At 37.7% G+C, this 18,157-nt stretch overlaps 1 protein-coding gene across 2 annotated transcripts in view; it reads right to left on the bottom strand.

Annotated features, from left to right (window-relative positions):
- Window positions 1-15,917: 15,917 nt before the first annotated feature.
- Window positions 15,918-18,157, bottom strand: part of LOC150077077 (uncharacterized) — a 134,661-nt gene continuing 132,421 nt past the window's right edge. For both annotated transcript variants that reach the window (XM_090386029.1, XM_090386030.1), the window contains exon 17: window positions 15,918-16,183. In XM_090386029.1, the coding sequence (XP_090242155.1) occupies window positions 16,030-16,183 (154 nt within the window). In that variant the 3' untranslated portion in view covers window positions 15,918-16,029. The remainder of the gene's footprint in view (window positions 16,184-18,157) is intronic.

The raw sequence follows: 18,157 nt of genomic DNA, 5'->3' as shown, positions 1-18,157 counted from the left end.
AAGAAAGAGAAAATTTTTAAAATCAATAATAGCTAAACTCACTGGCCAAAATATTAGAAGTCTTTTGTAGTTGGTGTCAAGAAATAATTAAAAGTTGTATCATCACAGGTTCCGTAGTATGATAAATACTATACGCTTTCTTGGGGCTTTTTAGTCGATTCGGTCGTAGGAAAGACAGGTGATCTTTCCGATTTTCAGAAAGGTGTTATCGTTGGAGCATGTTTAGCAAGAGCCACAATTGAGAAAACAAAGCAAATCACTGGCATTTCGAAGACAACCATTTTTAAAATAGTACAATGAGAGGAATTAGAAAGGACAGTGCAACTCTAAAAGGAAGAAATGCATCATAAAATGGGCACTCCAAGTATGCGACCGCAGAAGAATTATGCATTAGAATAAAAGGTCCAGTGCGCAGCAAATAACTGAAAAATTCTATTTATGCAGAGAAAAATACTCATTTCCAGCGGAACATTTCCTTGCAACGTACTTCAGTACTGTGCTCTCCTATGCCGTGGAAGTTTGGTCTGTCTGCCGCAACTCCCACCAGCCCCAATGGGGTCTCGAATTCTGGGTGCTGAAGTGGGCCAACTTGTAGTCTTACCAGATCTACAAGACATCCAAATCCGCACTCTGCTCCAACTTCAATACAAGCCCACAATCCACAGAGCCAGCCCATATGCTAAATATGAAGATGTTCCTTCATCTCTGCTCATGTAAGAAATGATTACATGAACATTTGGGAAAAGGTTGGTTGGCGTTTGCCAGGAAGACACCTCAGCAGTACCACTTCTTTGTGCTTAAGGTGCCCGAATTTCAATAGACACTTCCTAAATGTGACTCTAGACACTCTCAACATCGACCTATGGACAAATCATACCGCAATGATATTTTGGCCTATCTTTCTGTTTGCAAAGGACAGTTGAGTAATGCCGGTCATAATCTGCTGATGTCATTTTATGTTCTGCTCAACTTGTAGTCTCTTTTGTTTTAATTACCATTACTTCTCTTTTCTGATACTTTTTATTTCTATTTGTATTCGTTATTTTATATAGCTTAACTTCGTATTTTTGTGTTTGTTCACTTGTATAGACAAAATATTGTAAAATTCTGGTTATCTGTGTACAGAATCACGAATGTACACGATTTAAGTTAATAAAAAACCGTATTATTTTTATATACAATACTTTTCATCACAACAGAGTGATTATACTGTCTAAGTTCAGTTAGAATGAACTTTCTAATTCTTATTATACGATAAAATGCTGTTTAGATGCCAATTTAAAAACGAGAGACTCATTGCATATCTCTTACCAAGAGATGAGAAATTGTACTGAAGTCGTCACTTAAACAGTCCAGTATGGACTCCGCTATTTTAGAGAATGCTGTTTTCCTATTTATAGTTTCCCATTTGCTATCCTAAGAACTACGGATAGCAAATGGGAAACTATAAATAGGAAAACAGTAGCAAATATCCTTGCAGCCAAAAATTAGGAAGTCCAATCAAGCAAAGCTTTTATTATTCCTATGCTTTCTTCTGCACGGTCTTTATGTAATAATAAAAATGCAATAAAGGATTTGATAATAATAATTAAAAGGTTCAAAAATTACACGAAATAAAAAAAATTAATTACCAGTAGTTTTTTTTTTTTTTTTTTTTTGTAACAGAAAACAGTTACTAAGATTAAAAAAAAAAAAAAAAAACACGTTACATATAAAAACTGTTTCTATCCGCTCCTTTTCTGCGAATCAGCAAACGTTGAAGTCAAGGGCGCCAATCCAATTGGAGAATGGATAACACACTGCTCGACAAAATTAACAGAACACATAGAAAACGTGCTATAACTCGTGCAGCATGCAATGAAGCGGGACAAAAGTTGGTATGGTGGTGGTGTACCATAGAATAGCGATGAAAAGAAAGACAGCGAGAAACTTCGGACTTCGGATTAGGGATTGTATAAGAATTACCAAAAAGGTCACATTACAGAAGTCGATACCAGATACTCGAAAATATGGTCATATGTCATTAGTAAGGCGTATAATCTCATCCAACGGCTAAATACACTCGACAGTGGTGAACCATGCTTGATATAAGAGTGTCTATAAGGTTCTGTGGCAACAAATTCCATTCTTCCACCAGCGCAGACGTTAGTTCACCAAATGACCGAGAAGTTGGCTCTCGGCATGCAATGCGACGCCCAAGGGCTTACAACACATGTTCGATCGGACTGAAGTCTAGTGATCATGATGGTCACGGCAGTCGTTGGATGTCTTCAGTTTCAAGATATTCCTCCACCACTTGAGCTCTATGTGCAGTGGCGTTGTCGTGCATGAAAAGAAAATCTGAGCTAACCACACCCTTAAAAAGTCACACATAGGGTTCGAGGATCTGTTTTCGGTACCTCTGCGCAGTTATGGCACTCCTATCAAAAACATGGAGAGGTGCGGCCGTGATCATTATTCCGCTCCACATGAGAACACCGACTTCACCATAAGTGTCCCTTTCACTGATGTTGGAGGGTTGGTACCACATTCCTCGTATTCTTCAGATGAAATAACGTCTAGAATCTGTTTGTAGGCTAAAGGGAGACTCATCAGAGAACAGACATACCCTATTTGTCAGGGCTCCAAATCACATGTGCATGGCACCAATTTCGACAAGCTTTGCAGTGGTTTGGGGTTAATGGGATTTTTTATTTGTATTTTGTTGCGGCCTCCAGGGTTCCCCTATACGCCGAAAGGGGTTAATGGGATTTTTGTACTTTGTTGCGGCCTCCAGAGTTTCCCCTATACGCTGGGGGTTAATGGGATACAAACCACTGGCTTCCTTGCGTGTAGTCCACTTGAACTGAAACTTCTTAACACAGTCCGGTTGGAAATGTTTTCACCTGTGGCCGCAGCAACCTCATGAGACACTTGATGACAGGACATCGTAGAGTTCCGTCTTGCAGTTAGAGCCAGATAACGGTTTGTTCTGATTGACGTAAATCTCGAGCGACCTTGGCCAGCTCTTCTTGTGACGATTTCTGCCTTCTGAAACTGCTTCCATAATGCCAAGAAGACACTGCGTGGCACCTTAAGCCAACGTGCTACCTCCGCCTGGGGCTGAAGTAGCACGTTGTAGCAGGCTTCAAGTCATCCAACGGCCTGCTATCTCAAAGAATCATTTAAACGACGATGACTTGCCATCGTACATCGAGATGCGGCTATCCCATTGAGCAAGCCTAGAAACGAGAATGAAGTGATGTGGTCGCAACCAGCGTTTTTATAGGCATGAATAATTTGCATAATGTGCAGCTCTGTAAGGTGGTAGATCGATTTCTATTGAATAATCGGAATTTGCACGCCAGGATGGTGTGCGAATTCCGAGTATTTCTGAGAATTTCATTATTTGTGATTGGCAAAATTGTTGCTTAACCTTCAATGTTTGCTTAAGAATATTCTTAAGCAAACATTTATGAAATCCCCTATTCAATTTGAACATTCTTATGATAACCTTTTAACATGCAAATTCGTTTAATGCCTTCCATTTGCGTTATGTGGACACGTGTTGCGTCTATGTACGACGGCTAAACGTTAGTTAAACTCCACCATGGCACACTGTAATAAATACGGAATTCTGTAAAATGGCCAGAAATGAGCATGGTTGTGTCTCGGAAGTGTGTCCTGTTGTGTTGTCTTGTGTGCTGTTGTTTCTGGCCACTTAGCTGCTAGGGAGCAGCGATCAACAGGAAGGTTTCTCCCTAGTACTCGTCCACGCCTAACAGTATGCCTACTGTCAAAATAAAGTGACAAGGAAAGAATTCGCATACACCGTAGCCGAGTGGGCAGGAGCGGGAGTGCAGTAGCACACGCTCTTTGAGTAGACCGGGGTTCAAGCCCCTGACTGCTGAATACGGTCGATTTGCCAACCCGCACTGGACCAGCGTGGCAGATTATGGTCCATTTCCCTCAGCATGAATTGTTGAGGAGGCTTCCACCCTGCAGTGGGTTGATAATGGCTGCACTTTACTTTATACGGAAAATCATTTCCAGTAGATTCCAGCCTCGCTGGGAGCCCAAATAGGTGATACAAGAAAAAAGTAAATAATAATAATACTAAAATAAAAAGTAAATAATAATAATACTAAAGTAAATAATAATAATAATAAAATAAAAAGTTAATATCACATAATTCCCATAATATGCATTAATCTAAAATTTTACGTACATATACAGTCAGTGATCACTGAATTACGACCACCTACCTAATACTGTGTTTAGCCATCGTTCGCATGGATAACAGCTGCTATTCGCTTAGGTATTGACTCCACTTGATGTCTAAAGACGTCCGTAGGGATCTGCAGCCATTCTTCCTGCAAGGCTTTCCTCGGTGTTGGAATAAAGGATGGTTGCATATCCATATGCCTCACTTCCGTTCCAAAATGATGTTCAATTGGATTGAGATCAGGCGAATTTGGAGTTTAATCAAGATGAGTGATATCTTCACTGCGTTCCTCGAACCACTCGTGCACACACACACACACTACCCGATGACACATTGCATTATCGTCTTGGAAGATCCCGTTTCTGTCCAGGAAAAAGTGCAACATGGCAAGGTGCACGTGGTCTCCTAAGAGCGGCTGGTAGACCTCACAAGTCCATACGCACCAGGAGTCCTAGTTCTTGCCAGCAAAACATGTTCCATATTAAACAACCACGAGCCTGGATAGTGGGCACCGTGCTTAACGGGTCTATGGGCTCGTGTTGCTTGCATCACACACGAAGGCGTGCTGCACAGAGTATAAGTATCCGACCAGCACACTTGTTTGTAGTTCTCCAGTGTCCAACCAGTGTGTTGTTGATACCACATCATTCGCCGTCGACGATGATCAGCGATGAGGAAAGGGTGTCCCTTGGGTCGTTTGCTGTGGAAACCATACTTCTGAGCGTGGATTGCATCATAATTTGGGATATTTTTCTTGCATTACTCATATTATATTGCAATGTCAAACGTAGCACAGTGACCTGCCACCTAGGCCGTACAACGCGCTGTACCCTTCGCTCACAACATCCACCTTGCGTAATCCTGTACAGTTCTGTCGGTAAGAGGTGCTTTTACCCGTTAGACGCTAGTCTTTGTACACCTTAACTACAGTGGGCCGCGAGCAACAGAGAAGATATGCCGTTTCCGATATGGAAGCACCCGACAGACGAGTTCCCATAATCATGCTCTTTTGAAACTCTGAATGTCTTTACTACGTCCAATAATGACTTGCATTACCAAATGCAAATTACCACTACTCTTGCGTTCGAAGCTGTTTGGCTTTTTATACTGTAAGCTATGCAGCACAGTCCATTACAGGTGGGGTGGGCATAATACAGTGATCACTGAGTATATATACTGTATATATATATCGCAGAAATTTGTGAAGTTTCTGATATCACTTTGCGTTTAGAGGATACCATCTGATGGCAGCACCTGACTTTTGCAATTACTTTAAAATAATAAATAAATTAAAAAATCTGTTCCCTACTACAGTAGCATATTAAAGTTTCCTGTTCCAACAAGAATCGAATCCGGGACTTTTCCATGACGTTGCGACTGAACCAGTAGCAAAGACATGTAAGATTTCAGAGAAAAAGTCTCGCGAGTGGTTAATTTTCTCATTTGTTTTTCTTTTCCGAAAATGAAATGGTATTTGGGTATGCGCTTTCGAAATGCAAAAAGATCTGATTATAATCTCCAAAAGTCTTCCCTTCCCCTTCATTCAAATTAACAAATAGAAAGAGCATGTTGTTCGAAGGTGGTCAAGGATTTCGGCTGAGAAAATTAATGAGCAGTTCAAATAGGAACCAACTCTATTACTACGAAATTCAACTATATAAATTCAACACAATGTACAGATTATTTGTTTAATTGTCACATATTCTTTAAATTCACAGTAAAAATCCGGTTACAATATCATTTGTGCTTCCTTTCCTAAGGAAAGTACCAAGGAAATATTTGTTTCCCGTAGTTCATTTTTAAAATATATGGCTGCTAGCTATGATTTGATTTTGAATGGAGCCAAATCAACATACACTTAGATGGTAATATTGATAATTTGACAATATATTCTTCTATTAGAAGAATATATTATCAAAGGAAAATGTCATTTTTAGTGCATTTGATTTACTCCTACATCAGCATGAATGTTATTTTGAGCTCAAAATAGCCATTCTTGCTGAAGTAGGAGTAAATCGCAATATAACTCCTTCAATTTGCATTTATCTTCTTATTTCCATTAGAAAGCCTACATCACAAACAAAAGAAGCGGAAAACATTAAGTAGTTTTACGTTATACTGAAGTCAGAAACTTCACTGAATTTTACATCAAGGAATCTTGTTGGTGCTATTTTTTCGTCTGATGTAGATACGTTTTCCAAAGTGTTTGGAAAAGGAACTGTAATTACCTTTTCTAAGTCTTGCTTCCTGGTAGAGAATTTTGAATTCTGAAGCTTCCATCAAAGCGTATGGCATATTCTGAAATCTAAATTTGACTCTAATAAAAGCAGACGAATTCAAAAAGCTAACTCCTGCAATCATTTCTCAATGATCCTCCACTCAAGTCTTGTAATGAAAATAGCGATTCAATATATTCCAAGTAATTTTATAGTGGTGTATGCAAGTTATCAAATTCGGAGTGAATGTCATTCAGAATTTTCTGAAATTGGTGATCATTTACAGCTCTAAATATGATAAAATTTATCACAAAAACAGTTGAAATAATTTTGCAAAAGTACAATGGATATTTGAAAGTTCTGAGACTAGCACATTTCAACGCTATTAGAGGAACGGCAGGTACACCATGCGGCAGTGAGGGTTAAATTCAGAGCAGGGTACGCACTCCAAACAATCAGCAAGAAGAAAAAGAAGGCAGTGATTAGTCTTATTTAAGGTGTTTAATCCCCCCCCCCCGGCCGCTGTTTTAAAATTATGAACTTTTTTTCTGATTTTAAAACAGCGGTAAGAGGGGTATGTCAATCACTGCTACTCGCAAAAATCAACGATCGCATCGGAAGGGGTACCAGATTAAAGTCTGGAAAGAGAGTTCCCGATTTTAAAACAGCGGCAAGTAGAGGATAAACACTAAGACTAACCATTGCAAGGGAAAACAGTGAGTGGGAGGAATCTCCACCAGTCAATCACTGCCTTCTTCCTTTACTTATCACCAATAGTCTGGAGTGTGCAACCTGTTCTGAAGTTTAGTTGCATATAGCTTGCCATTCAATGAAAACGATACTTTATTTGCTTTAAGGCAAATATGTGGGTTAAAATTTTGGTGAAACTAAGCTGTTACCAGGTGACAGATGTTACCTTGCAAACTTATGGACTGAATGCATTAAGTACAACATCTTTAGTGATAGTGGAGGCATTTTAATGAAGGCAAGATGAAAATCATAGAAAAATTTAGGCTGCTGCTTTCTTTTTTTTGACTCTGAAGACATCATTCTCTAAAATAAACAAATGGTGATACATGATTATTACTTGAAAAGTGCAAATTCAGGAAGAAAGGAAGAAAGAAATGGCACAAGGAAGCAGGCTACAGAACCATACAAAAAAAAAAATAATAATAATATAAAAATTTTTACCTGTCCATTGCCTCCAATAATTAGTCTAATTCTTCTTTAAATTTATTCAAAGTACCTACTTCTACACCACATGGAAGTTTATTCCAAAAATCAACTACCCTCTGGCTGAAAGCAAATTTCTGCACAACTATGCTGCAACCAGCCTTCCCCAGTTTAAATTTATGACTCCTCATGTATGTGTCATCTGAAGCAAGAGCAAGGATGCCATCAACGTTCAGAGCCTTAAACACATCAATCAGATCTCCTTGCAGATACTGAAATTTGCAGAAATGAAGTCTTTCTTTGTAAGAGTACCAGTTTGTTCCCCTCACTGATCTCATTGCTCTTTTCTGCCATTCCAACAGATCCACATCTTTCCTGAAATGAAGCTTCCAGACCCACATGCAGCACTCAAGATGAGACCTAACCTTTATATAATAAAATAATCACCTCCTTGTTGCTACTGGCGAAATTCCTGTATATTACCCCATGAGCTGTCCTAGCAGCTTGTCTGCACTGCTCAGAGAAATTTGTCTGACTGCGCAATTACACCAGGCCTTTTTCACTCTCTGCTACCTTGAGTGTGATACCACACAGTGCATACATTCATCTGGAATTACTGGTCTATATGACAAATGCAAGTACCTTGCATTTGTCAATTGCCACTTCTCAGCCTATATAATTATTTTGGTCTTGTTGTAGTAGTATGCCTTCATTCCTGTCATATCTTGCTAGCCTTTGTACCACCTCCAAACTAAGACATTCAAACTAATATGCCTTCATCAATATCATTAATGTTCTTGTTTATAGTCTGACACAACCACCGGGTCAGAGGAGATTACAATAAATCATGAATACAATTGTTTCTCATATTTAGCAGTCACTAGAGTGAACCACGGTCAACTAAAAGGTGTACTACTGCACTCTCACTCCTGGCTACATCAGACCTCAGTAAATATTGAATACGGCAATTGGCCAAGCACTAAACCCTGAGGCACTCCACTAATAACATTTGTTCAAGAAGAGCAGTGCTCACTGATAACCACTCTGTCTTCCCCCACTTAACCATCCCTTTATCCATAGCAATAACTTGTTCATAACACCACAATGCTCCAATATGTACAACAGTCTTTCATGTGGAACAGCATGAAAAGCTTTTCTGAAAACTAAGTGTCATAATTTTTTGCATCCAGTTCCTTTCACTTGAAGGGAAACAAATGCATGCTAATGTCTCACTAACCTCTTAACAAATAAATGCTATGATTTCTATGTATGTAATGGCATTTCTATCTAGATGTCCTACATTACTTCTTTAACCAATGATTCTATTAACTTCTCCAAAGCAGACATCAATCTTACAGGACTGAAACTGCTCACTTCACACTTTCATCCCCCCCACTTTGTCAATAGGGTTTATGTTTGCACATTACCAGTAAACAGGGGCCTCCCCTGAATCAAATGATGCATTCATAATTATGGATAGAGGTTTGCTTACCTCTTAATATAATTCTATAGTTCCATACATCCCAGGTGCCTTATTTATTTACATTTAGCTTCAACTTCTCTTCCATTTTCTTCTGCTATCACAAAATAATTTAGCTGTTAGAATTTGATATATTTACAGAATCACCATTGCTAAAAGATTCTTCACATGTGAATACTGATGGAAAATATTTATTGTTTGTCAGCAACATGAACAGAACCATCAGTAGTTGTACCATTCATATCCAGTGGACTAATGTGATTCATCTCTCTCCCTTTAGTGTTAACCTAAGTAAAGAAATCTTTGTTACTTTTCTTTGCATTCTTTGCTAGAAACCTCTTGTAATCTGCCTTAGCTGGCCTAATCACATTTGTGACTTGATTGCAGGCTAGTTAATGCCTAGTTCAGATTTCTGTATACACTCATAATTTATATGCATCCCATCTATTTTATTATCTGCCATTATTCTCATCTGTTCGACACATCCATTTAGGTCTAAGCTTTGAAGAGTTTCTCTTGGTTCGTAGAAAAAGCCAAGTAACTTCTAATGAGTTCCCTGAATGCTACCCATTTAGAATTTGCAATTGGTAACATTATCAATTGATACTACCAAATAAATTTAAAAGCTGTCTGAGACCATTGTAGTCACCATCACAAAAAAAAAAACTTCCCCTTTACCTTTGACACTAATTATATCTTCAGTAAGTAGCACCCACATCAGTATTCTATGATCACTGCCACCTAGCGGTTGCTTTAACTTAAGTTTCCTAATGAACAAAGTCTCCGCTGATAATCAGATGACGAGTATTGCTTTCCTGTCATTGCCTAATATGGAGAAAACAATCATCCAATAAAAACAGAAAAGGTCTTGCTACTGTGTGGGTGATCAGCCCACTGGTTCCAGTCAATATCTAAAAAGTTAAAATCCCCTATTATAAGACATCCTGATTTACTGACCCACTCTGTCTGTATAACTGTTCACTATACTCATCAGTCATTTGGATTTTAACACACACTCTTATTCTCTTTTTTGTTTTCCCAGTGCTTATATCACATCAAACTGATTCAACCTTGCACTGAATGATGAACAAGCAGCAATTTCTATTGCTAAATAATGCTGCCACTGTTGCTACTACAATTGTTTCTGACTTTCTTAAAGGACACAAATGAAAAGATAAGAGGATATGATGTAAAAATCTGAAAATGTCAAGATTAAGAGTGTGGTTAATGATCATAGTCAAGCATTCTTCATCAGGAAAATTTATATGAACTTCAGGGATTGGGAGTGAAGTGGCAGCTATGTTTTAAAGTATCAAAATGCAAGGTCTTACATTTAGGGAATAGCAACCCCAAAATAATTTATACACCTCTCTGAGTTGGATTAAGAACAGTAGAGGAAGAGAATTTGGGGTTTAAATATGAATGGACATGATGTCTCCATGCAATGTAGACTCTCAGCAAGAAGGGTCCATGGTGTCCTATCAATGACTTATTGAATATGTGTTTGTAGAGATTGTGGGGGTGGGGGTCATAATCACACTGTATAAGACAATTGTAAGACTTCATGGATTTCAAGTATTCCAAGTATGGAATAGTTGGAATGCTGTGTTCAGGTATAGAGACTGCAACCAGGCCCAACAATTCTGTCTCAAAAGGAATTATGGGATCTAGGGTATCCTGGCCAAGACTTTAATATTACACTTTTAAATAATTAAATTCACTTTTAATAACTAGCAAAAAAAAATTTCATAAGCTTGAAATAATAAAAATGCTTTATTTTATTTTAGTTTTATTTATTATACATTAGAAAGGAGTGTGCTTTTTAACCTTCAGAATAGTCTTCAAGCATTTCAGAATGCAAAATTCATACCTTGTCATAGATGGGGTTATAGCAGCTCATGATCAAACTGGTGTCAGCAAAAAAAAAAAAAAAAACAAGATAATAGTGTACAAACTTAGTGTGGTCAGGAACAACAGTGGAAAATGTTGCTTGGTTTGATGAAACCAAGTTAGCATTAGCATTGGCACATGATGCAAGAAATCAAGCTTATATAGCATCAGCCAAAAAAAAAAAGAAAAAAAAGCACACAGACCCTTCTCATTTCACCCATCCACTCGCTCCAAATGTTTGTCTAGTTCTGCCTTGAATCTTTTAATCTATCAACTTCTACGACAGATGGAAGTTTGTTCCAGCAATCAGCCACCTGCTGGCTAATGGCAAACTTCTGCACATCTATCCTACAACTGTCTTTCCTCAATTTGAATTTATGCCCTCTCGGGCGATTATTCTGAGCAAGAGGAAGAATCCCATCAGCATTGAGCATGCTCAAACCATTCAAGGCTCTATACACCTCTATCAGATCACCTCACCGGTGCCTAGTCTCCAGACACTGTAATTTTCAAAACTTAAGCTCTTTCTTCATAAGAGCAACCCTTTGTTCCATTCACTAATCTTGTTGCCCTTCTCTGTACTCGTTCCAACAGCTCTACATCCTTCTTAAAATGAGGCCTCCAGACCTGTATACAGTACTCAATGTGTGGCCTGACCATTGCCTTATACAAAGGGATATCACCTCCTTATAACTACTAGATAAATTCCTGTGTATCATTGACAAGACACCATGAGCTACTCTTGCAGACAGTCTGCAAGAATAGCTCATGATGTCACTTTTAATAACTAGCAAAAAAAAATATATATCATAAGCTTGAAATAATAAAAATGCTTCTTTGTTTTATTTTATTTTTTATTTATTATACATTAGAAATGAGTGTGAAAACTTCATATCTGCCTGCACAATTACCCCCAGCTACTTTTCACTCTCTACCACTGTCAATGTAGTACCACAGAGTTAGCATTAGTAGAGGCATATGATGCAAGAAAGCAAACTTATGCAGCATCAGCCAAAAAAAAAAACTTCCACTTCACCCCTCCGTTCGTTCGAAATACCTGTCCAGCTGAGCCTTAAATTTATTTAGGCTATCAACCTCCACAACAAGGGATGGAAGTCAGTTCCACCAACCAACTACCTACTGGCTAAAGGCAAATTTCCACACATCTATTCTACATCTGTCTTTCCTCAATTTGAATTTATGCCCTCTCAGGTGATTATTCTGAGCAAGAGGAAGAATCCCATCAGCACTGAGCATGCTCAAACCATTCAAGGCTTTATACACCTCTATCAGATCACATCACCGGTGCCTAGTCTCCAGACACTATAATTTGCAAAACTTAACCCTTTCTTCATAAGAGCAACCCTTTGTTCCATTCACTAATCTTGTTGCCCTTCTCCGTACCCGTTCCAGCAGCTCTACATCCTTCTTGAAATGAGGCCTCCAGACCTGTATACAGTACTCAAGGTGTGGCCTGACCATTGCCTTATACAAGGGAATAATCACCTCCTTATCCCTGCTAGAAAAATTCCTGTATATCATTGACAGGACACCATGAGCTACTCTTGAGGCCCGTCTGCACTGCTCAGAGAACTTCATATCTTCCTGCACAACCACCCCCAGGTCCCTTTCATTCTCTACCACTGTCAGTGTAGTACCACAGAGTTGATACGTTGCTCTGGGGTTGCTGTTTCCCATGTGTAGTACTTTACATTTGTCAATGTTAAACTTCATTTGCCACCTCTCAGCCCATCTGCTCAACCTTTCCAGATCCTGTTGCAGCAGCATAGTGTCAGTAGTGTCCTTGACAACCCTACCAACCTTTGTATCATCTGCAAACTTCGACATTAAGCTTGATATACCATCATCAATATCATTTATGAATACAGAAAACAATAATGGACCCAACACTGAGCCCTGAGGGACTCCACTAATAACATTAGTCCACGATGAGCAGTGTCCATTGATTACCACTCTGTCTTCTCCCCCTCAACCACCCCTTTATCCATAGCAGCAATTTGCTCCAATGCCACACTGCTCCAATTTGTGCAGCAGTCTTCCATGTGCAGCCTTTCTAAGATCCAAGTATATAATATCAAAGTTATTCCCTGCATCCAGTTCTTTTGTGACTGCATCATAGTACCCAATCAAATTGGTCAGGCAAGACTTCCCCTTAACAAAACCATGCTGTGTACGAGCTATAACTGAAGTCTTGTCTAGATGATCCTGCAGTGCTTCTTTAACCAGTGCCTCCATTAATTTACCTGGAACAGAAGTTAAACTCATAGGTCTATAATTACTTGTGTCGGCCTTTGATCCTCCTTTGTGAATTGGGGTCACATTTGCACATCTCCAGTCTGTGGGTACCTCCCCTTAGTCCAAGGAAGCTCTCATAATTATGGCTAAGGGTTTGTTTACTTCCTTTGCCGCCTCCTTTAATATAACTGGATAGATCCCATCCACCCCAGGTGCCGTTCTTGTGTTTATCTTCAACAATTTCTCCTCCACTTTACTCTCAGTTATTACAAGATTCTCTAGCTTACTGCCAGAGTTGAATACACCTCTGGCATTCCCCTCACTGAATAACTCCTCATGTGTGAATGTCGATGCAAAATATTTATTTAGTTTGTTAGCTACCTGAGCACGATCATCAACAGTTGATCCATCGATATCAAGTGGACCAATCTGATTCATCCCCTTCCTTCTAGAGTTTACATAATAAAGAATTCTTTGCTGTTTTTCTTTGCATCTCTTGCCAAAGATTTCTTGTAATCTGCCTTTGCCTGCCTAACCTCCTTTGTGACTTGGTTACAGATCAACTTGTATCTATCATAGGCTTCTGTGTCACGTGTTAATTTATATGTATCCCATGCATTTTTCTTCTCTGTCGTATGTCTCATTAGTTCATCTGATATCCATTTAGGCCTAATCCTTGAACAATATTTCTTAGTTGGTATGTAAAGCCTAGTAGCTTCCAAGATAAGTTCTTTGAATGCTTCCCATTTTGAATTTGCTGTTGGTAACGTCTTCAGTTGGTCCCACTGAATAGAATTTAAATACTGTCTCAGACCATCGTAGTCGCCTTTACGAAAGCAATAACCCTTCCCTTTACCCCTGATGGTAGTTACCTCTTTGAGTAAATCCCACTTCAGTACACTGTGATCACTGCCACCTAGTGGTGGCAGTGATCACAGTGTACTTTATCTGCAGATTCTTAATGCATGAAGAATCACTACTGATAATCAAATCAAGAGTATTACTCCCTCCAGTTGCCTCCCTCATTTTGCTATTCTTGTCAATGCTATATAGGTCTACAGCAAATGAAGCAAACAATGATTGGTGGCACTAAGTTTTGCAGTTTGTATCAAGCCGATTTTGGAATGCCTATAGGTGATCAAGACAAGCTGTGGTATTCGTCTGCTCTGCTGGCATGCATTGTTCCAGGAATGAGATTGAGGTGAAGTTGCTTCTCACAGATTGGCCTTAGACCTTTGGTGGTTGTGTGTGGAACCATGAACACTGGCATCTACCTTAACATCTTTGACAGTTCCATGCTTCCTACAATGTAGTTTTCTGGTACAGACCCAGACTTGTTTCAACAGGATAATGTCCCATGCTATACCACTGGTGCTGTTTGAGAATAGTTCACAGACATGAATGTACAAAAGTCAGAATGGCCAGTGCAAAGTTCTAATTTAAACCCGGTGAGATGAAGTGGAACAATGGGTGACGACCATATAAACATGCTCCACACTGGTAGCTTAGATGGTCACTGTTACACAGGAGAATGGAGTGTTACAGTGGCCAAAAGGTTGACCAACATGCTATTGAAGTGACTAGCAGTGACATAATTGTGAAACTGATATATCTGGTTAATTTTTTGGAGAGTTTTATTGTTTATTTAAGTTTATTTATAATTTTTTTAGTTTAGTTTATTACTCTTCATCCTGTTTCATACAGGGACATCTGTTGCCTAAGGAATTTACATGTGCTGATGTTCCCTGAAGAAGTGGTGTTTGTGGGTTCCCTACCTTTATTTCATTTATTGTGGATGTGGTACTCTTTCTTCTGTGAGCATGAGGGTGCATTTACACTGCTGAGATCTCTTTAGTTTTTATGATTTTATTTTAATCTGGTTGTTATCTGGTACTCAGGCAGTAGAATCACCTTGCCAAAGTGATTTTGCTGCCTTAAATGACAAGACTGTAAAATGCAACATATTAAAATATGAATGTCATATCATAATGTCTTATTATTGAACACCAATGACATTACACAAGAGTGCATTGGAATGATATAGTGCAGTTCATATGAAGCCTATTTTGGAATGCCTATAGGTGATTAAAACAAGCTGTGGTGTTTGTCTGCTCTGCTGATAAACTTATATAAGCTTGTCAACTTATACTCATATATATTATATGAGTATAAGCTGAGCAGGGTAACAGAAAGGCTACAGTCAATCAAATAACCCAGTACAATCAGATGTTATATATGTAGTTGTCTATGCAGAGTGTGAGGAAGAATGAAGTAGACACACCAAAGGACCAGATTATTACATATATTTTATTATTATTATTTTTTGTTAATTTTAGGAACATTTTTCTTAGGATTTATACATTTATTTCCAAGATATGTTGTTTTTCATTTAAATAGGATTAATTGTGTATAGAATGTCTTTAGCCAAAATACACTCATTTACTATATCAAAAATAACTATGGCTCATTGTGTGCATTAAGTATATTATAAGAAGGAAAAAAACTAGAGGGAAATGAGGATATACACTTAAGTCAAACAGAAATTTCTTATCATGATTATAAAATGCTGTAACGAATTATAATTTTTTTATAAAAAAAAAGTGTATTACTCCTTGGAAATAATTCTGTCAAAAGTTATAAAATATAATTTAAAAAAAAAACAGTAATACATCAATGTTCAAACTGCCATCATTAAAAAAATAAATTATAATGAGCCATATTCTGATCCCATTTATTTTGCATATTAAATCACCTTGAAAGAGAAATATCCCTTTATATATTACATGCAGTAATAACAGTATTGTAATAAGTTATTCTAAGGTGGTGGGTCCATTTGGCATGTGACTATGATCAGGTATAAGGCTAGTGAGAAGTGATTCAAATACACCAAGTGATTTCTGGAGACCAATGGAAGAATTCTGATATAGCCATACATCACAAAGCTGCTTTTGAAGTTCTAATAACCTACAATGGAATATGGATAAAAATTTAAATTATACTAGAATTTTAAACAAGGTAATAAACATTTGTTAAACTTGAGAAGGACAATGTAGGAAGATTTCTAAGTAAGAATATTTAATAAAACAGAATTTATTATTATATAACTAAAATAATCAATTACTTTATTGGTATGCAAGGATAAATTATAAAATTAAACCTAAACAGTCCCAGTAACTAAATAAGGAATACTAGCTACCGATTTTTTATAGCAGATGTTCCTCAATTTGGTAGAGTTAGACTCTTTCCTATGATCAAATGATAGTCTTCTAAACTCAAATACAGGCCACGAAACAAATTTCAATATATATCTGAAATATTTATTGAATTGATAAATATATTTAATTTCATTTATATATTGTAACTGTACAAATTTATTCTAGTATACCAATAAGTTAATTAAATTCAGATAGTAAAGTATCTTTTAGTAAATATTCTTACTTGATATAATTGTGTTTATTGATCTTCAGAGGAAAATAAAATAAATTTGATTCTGACCTCTCTTGCAAAAATTTCCATGATTCATAACCATGATTGCCTGAAACAAAGGGATCAGTACTACATAATTTAAGCATTTAAAAGGGAGTATAATTGTCCCTGGCAGCCAAATAACTCTCAGCAATGAATGTTCATGCTTTTACAAAGCTGATGTTAAGGCTTCATGGTAACCAATCCAACTGCTCTATAAGAGCAGATTTTAGTACATGAATTCTGGGAGGTAGTCGATGTCTATCAGTTGGTCACCTTATAACACCTCAAGTATACTCAATTGGATTCGCATCAGAAGATCTCTTTGCCCACAAAATCTAAAATATATCCTTATTTTGAAAGAATTCAGACTATTTGAACCTTATATGAACGAGCATTATTGTTCATGCAAAGGAATTCGTGGTGTATGCCATCGCTGAAAAGCCCCATATAGAGCTCATGGGCCTTTTCAGCAATGAAAGGTACCCCCTCAAAGACACAGATTGTGTAGCTGTTCATCATGATGCTGCCTGGGAACACTCTCATGATAATAGTCCAATTTCCTGATATCAGAGGGATGAGAGCACGTTGCATTTAGTCCAGTATCAGGACTTACTGTTTTTGACTCATCTGTGAAGAAAGCATTAGCTCACTGGCCTTGGCTGTGGGGATTGCTCTCTGCATCCAGTCAAATGGGCTATCCTGTGGGATGGGTAAGGGAGAATACAAACTACAGGCCTCTCATGTAGAATTCCCATTCCTGACACCTCCATCTGTTATTCCTGTGACTGCTCATAGCTTGAGAGTTACATTTGTCATCAAATCTTGTTATCAGTCATAGAGCAGTCATCCTCAGATGTAACTCTTGACCCAACTTGAACCTGACTCCCAATGTTGCCATAACCTTGAAATTACCACCTGTGACATGCAAGAGACTCGTTATTTCAGCCTCAAACTATATGGTCATCATCTTGCCACTTGCCATCTTATGCTCCAATTTTTAAAATGTTTTAATTACTTCAAATTCCTCCCTATAACCAGTCACTACACAAAATCTTCCAGCAGAGATATCTGGAATATTTAGATCAGTGAGGGGAAGAGAAAGCTTAATTAGATGCATTCCCTGTATTCTTTTATAGGTCACCTAATTTACAAGTTCAAGAACATACAACTGCATTCTGATATGTACAGATTTATTGTGTTAAAACAGAATGTCAAATTTCATGTACAAATTTTGGCAATTACATTTAAAAACATAATAAACACAAAAAACAGGTATAAGTTAACTCTTTATAGCTTAAAAATCTGTTAATTCAAGTGCAGGTTTAGTGAATAGGAATAAGAAATTACAAGTAACAGAAATTAAAAATTATATTTTAACAAGTTGTAAATTTAAATTAATTTATATGTAGAAAATTTTTATTTATTTTGGAATTGCTGAGCAAAACAAATTCAGCTGAATGCTTAGCCTTT

Source organism: Mastigoproctus giganteus, chromosome 12 (genome assembly GCF_048544385.1).
Source record: "Mastigoproctus giganteus isolate SK-2022 chromosome 12, ASM4854438v1, whole genome shotgun sequence".
In the NCBI taxonomy this organism is placed as follows: domain Eukaryota; kingdom Metazoa; phylum Arthropoda; class Arachnida; order Uropygi; family Thelyphonidae; genus Mastigoproctus; species Mastigoproctus giganteus.
The sequence above is the reverse complement of the archived record's forward strand: the minus strand, read 5'-3'. Positions and strand labels throughout refer to the sequence as shown.